Genomic DNA, 9,911 nt, shown 5'->3' with positions numbered 1-9,911 from the left:
TTATTCTAATTCCCAAGGGTTGTTTCGAAAGATGGATGATAATATAGAAAATGATTCTAGGAAAGAACAAGATTACCATTGTGATACCACAATCTATGATATGACCTATTTGTCTATTTATAGACTCTCCTTCCACCTACCCACAAGTCCAAAGACCCGAAGTTTCTCGTCGTCATAACTACATACGTACTCCCATCACGAGTTTCGTGTATTTGATTAGATGATAGATTTCTGTTTCTCTTTCTGTTTCTCTTCAATCTCTATGGAGTGTGTGTGCAGAAATGCCATTTTATACCTAGGTACCATATGAATACAAATCATACCACAGCAATTATAGAAGATATAAATAAACACTCATAAACATCCATCCATCCAGGCTTCTTGGCAGGGAACCAGGAGTACGGGTGAGAGGGAAGTGTAGATCGCTGTCATTATGTCTAAGACGGGGAGCAGATCAGGGTCTCGCATTTGTGAGTCCCAGCACTTGATCTGAGGATTAGTCAGTCGGTCAGTATTCAGGAGTAGGAGTTGGTGGTAGGGGAGGGAGGGAGGTACTCGGGGCAGGAGTGAAATTATGAAGAGCTCGTGCTTGGAAGCTCGAAGAGGAAAGTAAACGATTGGTCTGGGGATCTTCACGTGTGTAGTGAGTAGGTACATTTGTAAAGGTTTTGTTCTCTACAAAAAGATGAAGAATTTCTTTTGGGTAGATAATCATACGATATACACAAGGTACCTCCTACCGACCTACCGACAGAAATCCAGACGACCTGTATGCGACCATCCAATAATCAATAGAGTGGTTCATCACAACGCGAGCTCAAAAATTTGTACATTCAAATACCGAATAAGTCCACCAAGCGTGATACCCAAGTACCATTTCCCATCTCGGATTGGAGGCTCTAAGCGCTGGTGGGTGGGCAAATGCATGTGGAATGGACGATGAAAAACATGTAAGCGGGATTGATTGGCTGTGAAGCATTGGTGTTCGCGGAAGATTTGATGCGGGATTATGATATGGTGCGGTGCTACCCCTGATGAGATGCATTGGCCTCGCGCTTTTTGATGCACTTGCTGAGAAAGCAATGGGTGGATGATTTGATGGGACACTTTGGTTTGTAGACGCGGGAAGGAAAATTGGATTTAGGAGCGAGAGGCGATGAGCGATGATGAATAGAATTGACAGATCGACAAATACGAGGTCTGGAGTTGTTTCTTTCTTGATTTTTCTGGATGTATTGTGTACATCGATCGTTTCGCGGGAGGCGATGAACTTACTTACTTGCATATTTCGGAAGGGTTCACGGCCCAGGTATCTCGTGAGAAAGTTTGTTCGTGAGCATAAATAGCTTTAGCTTAGGTAACCTGGGTATGGATGTCAAATGCAGTGGAAGATGGCTAGATGCATGTGCATAAAATCTGAACGATTGGGATTGGTAAGAACGCTTCAGCCCTGAGGGGATTGCGGCATCCAATGAAATGATCAGTTTCTTCATTGTGCTGCATGGATAAAAGGTGAAGTGAACAGCCGGAGGATTGGATACTGTAATTGGTGTCTGGCAAGCAGATATTCTGGTCACTGATCACTGGTGGCGGCTTGAACTTGGCGCTGTTTGCGAATGAGCAGATGTAATGCGAAGAATATCCAGAACATCCTAGATCCAACATATGATTGAGGGTGTGATGAAAAAAGGGGACACCGGGAGGGAGTAGTAATTCTCAAGGAAGAATGATAACCTTAATTCGAATAATTTCCTACCTACATAAATTTTGCATTTATCCCGAACAAAGTTATTGTTACCAAGAAAGTTACCAAGATGTGAGATCTTACCATGTAAGAGAAGAGCAGTGATTCAAACTTCACCACACTAATCCCGAGCTCTGTAACTTGGGTAAAAACACATGGATTAGATTAGATGTTTTGAAACAGCACTCTCAAATCGTTGATCACATGCGTCGTCGTGATGCTTCGTGTACATTGTGAATGTGGAGAAGGGGGACCAGCTTTTCAGGCTCGACATACCATTTAGCCTTGATTACAGGCTTTACTCTTTTGATACTCCGTTAAGCGTCCTTGTTTTTACTCAGATAGATTGGATTTTCACGATTTGCAAGACGTTTGCAATATATCTTCTCAAGCACTGCTCAGTTCTAGGCTCCGTGATGGATAATCCGGAGAGGCTTTGCAAGATAGTGTCATCACAATGCGAATCGTAATGATAGATAGATATTAATTTGATAGAGGGATTAGATTGATTTGATTGAGCCGATAGATGCGATTCATCAATGTCACGTACCGGCTGTGAGACCTTGGGCAAAGTAATGCCGTGTACGCAGGAGAGGATCCTCTTCTTTCCAAGGTATCAATCGAGGCCTTTTCGTGTTCCCATTCACAACCAGGAAAGTTTGCAAAAAGTATGACTCCGAAGATGTGTGTGTATCCACCATCACGCAAGATTGTGGCACAGTACGCCGAACGGTATAGCCAAATCTCCTGGTTGGGAATCGAGGTGGATGTAGCAGTTCGAAAATTGATTACATTTATGGATTGGGAGACTTAGCCACGCGATATGTACGCGTTGTGCTTGTGCTGGGGTGGAGACGTGAAGTTATGGTGCTGAGTTTTTATATACACACACATAGATGAACGATTAGGTGAGATGAGATGTTGAGCCTTCTAGGTCAAGTCTTGCTCGAGGTGCTCATTTAGTTAGGGGAAGCTTGTGTTTGAGAGCTTGCAGTGGCTAGAAATAGTTAAGATTTAGGTTCATCACAAGTTCAAGCACCATTTGAAATTTATGCAATAGGCTTCGTCCCCTTGATTCCACTTCATCGGTCCCGTCAAACGGTCGAAGGGCTCGAAGGATTTTCCCTTCCAACCTTGAAACTTTACCACCCTTTTTAAATCATCTACTTCGTACCCGTTGTACCCGTACGTGCGGTACTCGTTCTAGTCATAATGAGCCACTTCTCGTGCGCGGTTCTTTGCACTATTGAACCATTTCACGGTATCTTCGGCTGGTGCTCTCGTTTCTCCTCTTGTCTTCGTCTTGAAAAGTTGGCTCCAGCAGTTTGAAAAATCAACTCACTTGCAAGAAACTATTGCAACCAATTAATAGAAGTGGAACCTGTCAATATGGTTTTCGTGGCACCAGGTATCTTAGATGATCATGTCAACAAAAAAGGATCTGAATGATTCCCCTTTGGTATCTAGCCCGTTTAAATTAGATGTCTAGAAAAGTACCATTGCAACCAATTTTCTTAGCTAAAGTTAGCTTAACGAGGCTTTTCCCTCCCTCGCTCATCGAACACCAATATTCATGCCAATCAAACCTTCGAGACTCGATTTCGATTTCCATTTCGATTTTCAAATGTCGAGTAACTTTTCCCTTACTTCCCACCACACCGCCCTTTCCATCGTTCTTCACCAAATCGAATCTAATTCTGCGTTTCTTCCAACCCGCCATATCGCATCAATTCCACACCACCTCCATTAAAGAGAGACGAACAAGAGCTTGATAAGACTTTCATCACTCACACTAACAAAATCTGCGACAAAGAGTACACGGAAGATTCCCCCACATCAGCTCTTTCTTTAAATTAAAAATCACAGTGGTCCCTGGGAATAATCCCTAAGCATGACAAGGTATCTTTGTTGATCAAACCTACTAAGAGATCATCCATGCTCACTCTAGAGCAAAGACTTTTTCGCTACTTTCGGATTTTCTGGATAGCTTGACTGACCCAATGAGGAAGAGTGGATGTAAAAAAAAGATCAAGATGTAACCAGAGTCTACCCTGTTACACCATCTTTAACTTTGGTGAAGGGGGACCTGTCGAGCGTTCATTGGGATATGTAGATGGAGATGCAAGTTTAAGAAAATAGGTAAACCTAGTCGATATCTCGTCTCGCTCATTGGAACGCCTCTTTTTGCCTTCCACATGAGAGGACTAATTCGTTAATCTCATTCGCTCAATGGAGACGATCTCATTCATGGCTCGTCGAGCAAGAGGGCAATCTCATTCCTTTCCTGGATTTGGGTATTGGGTATTGGGGGATCTTTGACTCTGGGATTCGAATCTGCAGATACTTTTCATACTTCCCTTATGACCTAGTATCAATAATACATCGCCCTCTCCTATCCGCAGAACTCTCGGTCGATAGATACATAGGGAGATGAAGAAGAACAATCACATATCAAAGTTAACAAGGATTTCTTTCTTTCTTTCTTTCTTTCTTCCTCTCTTCATTAGTGAGGTAGTTGGTTGGGTATTGATATGGCAATACTCTTTTCTTTTTCCCCCCTCGTTCGTTCCATTCCACTCACCTCTTTCGTCTACTGCTATTTGCCTGCCTTCTTCACGCGTTTAAATTGATAAATATACCAGCCATATGTAGACTAACAAAGGATCATTCCGGGTCGTTCTTTATTATTGATTGATAGAGCCCTTTTTTTCTCTTGATTGAAATTCAATTTATTCAAGGCATTATTTTGAATGGAGAATTGGATTCGATTGGTTCATCGTTGCCCTCTTTCTCCATAAAACTATGCTCTTACCTGGCTATTTCCAGTCCAAAATACGCACAGCACTTTTACACTTTTCTGACTTCACTCTTCTTATTTCTCTCTTCTCTTTCCGCGACCTTGACTACCCTTGACCCCGAGGCCCTAGCTACCTAGTAAGAAAGACGAGCTAGGTATACTTCACTTGCATACACTCATCAAGCAGCACCACAAGCACAATAATCCCGCTACTGTACGAAGTACGCACATACCTTCACTCGACCATTCACACTTAAACTCAACTGATTCCTCATCCACCCAACTTCACCATTTCCACCCATCATCCACCCAGACCTTCTCTTATTTCTCCACACTCTTCACACTTGTTCACTCACACACACACACACAAAAACGCATCAATTTCAATTTTATTATTACCATTTTCCTTCTTTCCTCCGAAAAGAATTTAAAGTCCTTCGTCAATCCTTTCAAGTTGAGAAATCCCTTACTTACTTTTTATTTCTTCTCATTCGAGACTTCCTTCTAAATCACACCTTTTTGTTGTCGTTGTCGTCGTCGTCGTCTTCGTCTTTTGACTTTACTTTGAGATATCACTTCCTTCTTCACCTCTTCTTTCTATCAAATAGAGATACTACGTACAACACATTCAATCCCCAAACTCTGTAATATTCCCCCGCAAAAGCGAAATCAACTCATCATCGTCGTCGATACCAGAAGAAGAAGAAGAAGAAAAGAATTAAAAACTTAAGTTTGAGAAGGCCAGGCCATTTTTATCAGTCCGCGACCGAGAAAATACAAACTTATTTACATCCATTGTTCGGATTTTCGGGGTTTTTTTTGTTTACATTGAAGAATCATCAACTCTTTTCTTGGATTCACCCATCAAAAAGTTATCGCTTCAATTACCAAAATTCCTTTGCATCTTCGAGAAGAATCGTTGTGATCAACCTTCATTCTCTCGCACACATTTCATCTCTCATTACGACGAGTTGTTTGTTGCTTGTGTTAAAAGAAAAGGCTTGCCTATTTTTTACACCACCACCTCATCTCACCACACCACATTCGAGCTTCTTTTTACAGAATTACATTTTACAAAGCAAAACAATATAATTACATCGAAACTCCTTCGACTTACGTACAATACGCATTCGATAATATCTTTTTTCGAATCATCTTAATTTATCTAATACAATTCCCGTCTCTTACTCACTCAGGTCGACCTGACAATCCTTACACGATCAATCCATCGACACGAATACATTCTCTTCGATAATTGATCCTTCACGAATCTACGAATCGAACGATTCCTACCTTCACACCAAACTCACAGTACCACTTTCAATTGTATAAACAAAAACATCACAATGGACGCAGGCGGTCTTGCTCAGATGTCTTACAACAACTTCCCTTCCAGCAATGGTTTGGGTATGCCAGTTACTGGTTTCGCTGCTAGAAGAGCTGCTAATGGTTCCAACATCAAACGTCTTTCATTTGAACCCACTGCCAAGACTCTCGATTCTCAAGATAACGGTGCACCAACTCCAAGAACATCTCGTTCTCATTTACTTGCAGGTTTAAGAACTGCACCAAAGTCTGCTACGTCTGCAAACTTTCCATCAACTGCTCCACCGACCCAAGTTCATCACAACACTGGTAACAATGGAATGAACTCGAGCAGATATGCCGATAATGGACCAAAGACTTCAGGATATGCTCCATTCAATCAACAAAACCATCAAATGAATCAACAACAGATGTATTCTGTTCCCGAACAAGTTCTTTCGACTCCCGAGATTCGACTTGATGATGGACATGATGGAATGGATCCAAATTTGTATGCTCAGCTTGTTGCTACCAATTTGTATCTCGCAGAACAACAACAACGTCTTCAACAACAATTGATGAACGTTCAAGCTGCCGCTCAACAAATGAGTTTGAATGGACAATACGCCACCCCACCAATCACCCCACAAAACATGGGAATGTATCAACAGCAGCAAATGAAGCAAAACATGCAACCAATCATCACTCCTGTTCCCGGAGCTCAACCTGGTGTTTACTCTTACTACAACCCCATGACTGGACAACAAACCTATTTCATGGATAACAGTCAACAATATGCCGAGTCACCAGTTGAACAAAGAGTTAGCTATTCTCCACCACAACAACCTGGTACACCAAGATTCCAAGTTTCTCCACCACCACAATCTGATGCACCATCCTTCACACGATCAATCAGTCCACCAAAGAAATCTGCATCGCCACCACAAGACCATGCTCCTTTGCCTCCACCATCTGCTGGTGCTTTCCGTAGAGGACATCGTAGCTCGAAGTCTATGGCTATGTCTATGTCTGGTGAGATTTCTTTGGACGGTCCAAAAACTGCTGGATTACCAAAATCTACTTTCCCAGGTACTCCAACTCAAACCGGATTTGGTCCAGGTGCAGGACGTGCTGGTGAACATCCAGTCAGACAACCACGTGGTCCACCACCTATTGAAGAATTGAAATCTAAACCAACTGCCAAGTTTGAGGGTTCCAAGAACTTTGCCACTCGAACTCGTCGAAGTGCTGTTCACAATCTTGTTCGTGCTGGATTGGAACGTCGAAGAGCACCAGGTAGTGCATCAGGTAGCATGTCACCTGTATCCGAGGATGGTGAGATGTCATTCTCAGTTGATGATAATGATTCGGATTCTGGCCGTAGTGGAAGTGGAAGTCTTTCAGGTCGTCCAAGTCCACCAAGCTCTCGTACATCTCAACATGGTGCCATTGGTTCTAACCGCCCTACTTCAAGACAGAATTCTCTTGAAATCAAGTCAGTCATGTCAGTTGAATCATTCACTGCTGAGAGTGTTTCTGGTGATGAACAAATTGGTGGTAGCTTCGCTGCTGTCTTCAAGAATGCTGGAAAGAAGCCTGAAGTAGCTGCTATTCAAAAGAAAGCACCAATGCTTGTTCTTACTAGCGCTGAGAAACGCAAAAGCTCCATCTTTTAAGATGTTTGAGTAAATCATTTAATGGGTAGATCCTATTTTCTTGATTATCCGATCTCTACTTTAACTTGTCGAACAAAAAGAACAATTTGATATTGCATTCGACATTGTGCATGTTTCGATGCAGGAATCGGGGTTTTCTTGCTTGCAATTGCTAGTTTTTTTGACGAAGATGATGAATACTTTTCGAGAAACAAACTTCTCAATTAATTTTGGAGGAACTTTTTGAGCTTTCAGTCTCAAGGTTGTCCTTCATTCGATATAACAATTTCATTTTTTTTTCTTTCGTTCTGGGGGGTTCTGACTTCTTTCGTGAATTGCATCCAGGGAAATTTTCTTGTACTTTCAATACTAAGAAACTGTTTGACTTTGATGATGCTTCTAAGTTTATTGTCACAAGTACAAAGTTGTCGAAGAAGACTGAAAACTGGATGCTTTTCCGAATGCAAGGGAGGGATTTTCGATCGGTCAGAGGGGAATGCAATGGATTGGGGATATATGTTTGGACTTTTTTGCTCTTTATTCTGATACTGGGGATGGAATGGTTAAATGGAAATTGTGATATGATTATATGCCTGGGTTTATTTTTCTTTTTTTCTCTTTCGAGTTTGGGGGCTATAAGAATATGAACCTGTTGATCAGATTTGGAGGAAATACCAGGCTGGAATATGGGGGACACGGATTGCGGGTTGTGATGGAAAGAATAGGGAAATTCTTGAAATGTTCGAATAGCTGGGGTGGTTGAGACAGGATGGGATTGAGTGAGGATATATTTGTAGCAATATGAAATACCATTCTTTTTGAGATTGTTCTTTCGGTCATTGCTTTGCATGTTTTGTGATGAATTGGTTGTAGATCTGTGATGTCTGTAAGGAGAGGGCGTGTGAGTGAGTAGTTTGACGAATGAATAATATGAGGAATAATACCTAGGTAAACAAGGGGGGTAACTCGCTACAGCCTCTATCTCAAGTAGATTTTCATTCGCTTCTTCCTCCTTTTCTCGCGTACTGCCCTATTTTACGTCCTACAATGGAATGGGGTTATTGCTTTTTTCTCTCTTCTTCATCTGATTCTTTTTTTTTTTCCTGTAAGAGGGAGAGGGAGAGAGAGTGAAGGGATCTTTGGAGGCGTATGGGAGGAGGGGTATGGGGAAAAATAGAGATGAGATAACAGGTAGAGGTTGTAGAGTGATTGATCGGATGAGCGATTCTCGGATGTTGACGTATGACTTGGTTCGAGTCTGTAGTGAGGATTTGAGGAGATGGGGGAAGAGAAAGGGGGGGGGTTAATATAGATATAGAGAGAGGTGGGGGTGGATTAGGATAGGATAGGATTGGGATGTGGGGTTTTGAGCGGCCCTTGAGAGGTTGGGAAGCAAGCGAGTGATGAGTGAGTGAGTGATTGGTTGGTGAATTGTGAATTGTGAGGATCTGTTGTGGTGTATTGATATAATATCTCTCTATATTCTCTGTGGATAGTTTGTAATCTCATTTTTGTGCATTATCTGAGTGATGTTTTTGGGTAGAAGATTATTTGGATTGGTGGGTTTGAGTTGTTGGATGGGATGGGGTGGGATGGGATGGGATACAATAGGATACAATAGGATACAATAGGATGGGATACAATAGGGATAGGGAGGTTTGGATTTAGATGGTGGTGGGTAATGATGAGTGATGGAGTGAGATCGGTGAGAGAGAAGATATTGGGGGAGGTATTGATTGAGCTGTTTGATTTTACTGTTGGAGTTTGTTTTTTTCTTGTGTATGAAGGGTTTGTGTTGTTGTTTGTTAGGTTGGGTATATTGGTTGGTGCGATTATTATTTTGGCTTAGCGGAAAGGGGGCGGGAGGGGGTTAGTATAAATTCTGTGTGTGTGAGTATGGTCTTGGTAATTCTCGGGTGAATTATACATATCATGATATTTCCAGAGAATGTAGCGAATACCGTGGGAGGGGACGAGAGTGATTTTATAGGTGTTTTGGGAGGACAAATGGGTTTGGCTATATGCATGCGTGTATGCTGATTCAAATGAAGAGAAGACTATTACACGAGAAACTTCATTCCTGGGTGGGTGTTTCCTGGACGGGATTTCTCGGATGTGGAAATTGTGGAGAGGATAATTTTTGCTGTGTGTGTAGAGTGTGTGTGTACGTTGAATTTTTATCCGTCCAGATTACATCGGTACAGGGATAAGAGGATGTAGCTTTGAGAAACTGGAAGATGGGAGTCAAAAAGAAGATTGGCAGAACTCTTTGAGATCTTGGGATTAGGAAAGAGAAAAGAGGAGGACACCGGGTGCGCAAACCACATTTCCTCCTCCTTACGAGATTCTTTTTTCGTATATTTCGATATCACCCTACGGTGATTGTGTGCGATGACGAATATCTGGTATT

General features: G+C 42.0%; 2 protein-coding genes across 2 annotated transcripts; one reads left to right on the top strand and one right to left on the bottom strand.

Annotated features, from left to right (window-relative positions):
- Window positions 1-2,947: 2,947 nt before the first annotated feature.
- On the bottom strand, window positions 2,948-3,464 carry Bfra_003351 (uncharacterized protein; the record flags this gene model as incomplete). The annotated part of the gene is made up of 2 exons (XM_037333759.1): window positions 2,948-3,059; window positions 3,331-3,464. 2 exons carry the CDS (start codon window positions 3,462-3,464, stop codon window positions 2,948-2,950), a joined length of 246 nt encoding a protein of 81 aa, XP_037193846.1.
- Window positions 3,465-5,887: 2,423 nt separating this feature from the next.
- Bfra_003350 (uncharacterized protein) lies at window positions 5,888-7,522 on the top strand (the record flags this gene model as incomplete). The annotated part of the gene is made up of 1 exon (XM_037333758.1): window positions 5,888-7,522. The coding sequence occupies one exon, from the start codon at window positions 5,888-5,890 to the stop codon at window positions 7,520-7,522; it is 1,635 nt and encodes a 544-aa protein (XP_037193845.1).
- Window positions 7,523-9,911: the final 2,389 nt, after the last annotated feature.

The sequence above is a fragment of the Botrytis fragariae genome (genome assembly GCF_013461495.1).
Source record: "Botrytis fragariae strain BVB16 chromosome Unknown tig00000045, whole genome shotgun sequence".
NCBI classification, from domain to species: domain Eukaryota; kingdom Fungi; phylum Ascomycota; class Leotiomycetes; order Helotiales; family Sclerotiniaceae; genus Botrytis; species Botrytis fragariae.
This window is presented reverse-complemented; position numbering and strand designations above follow the sequence as displayed.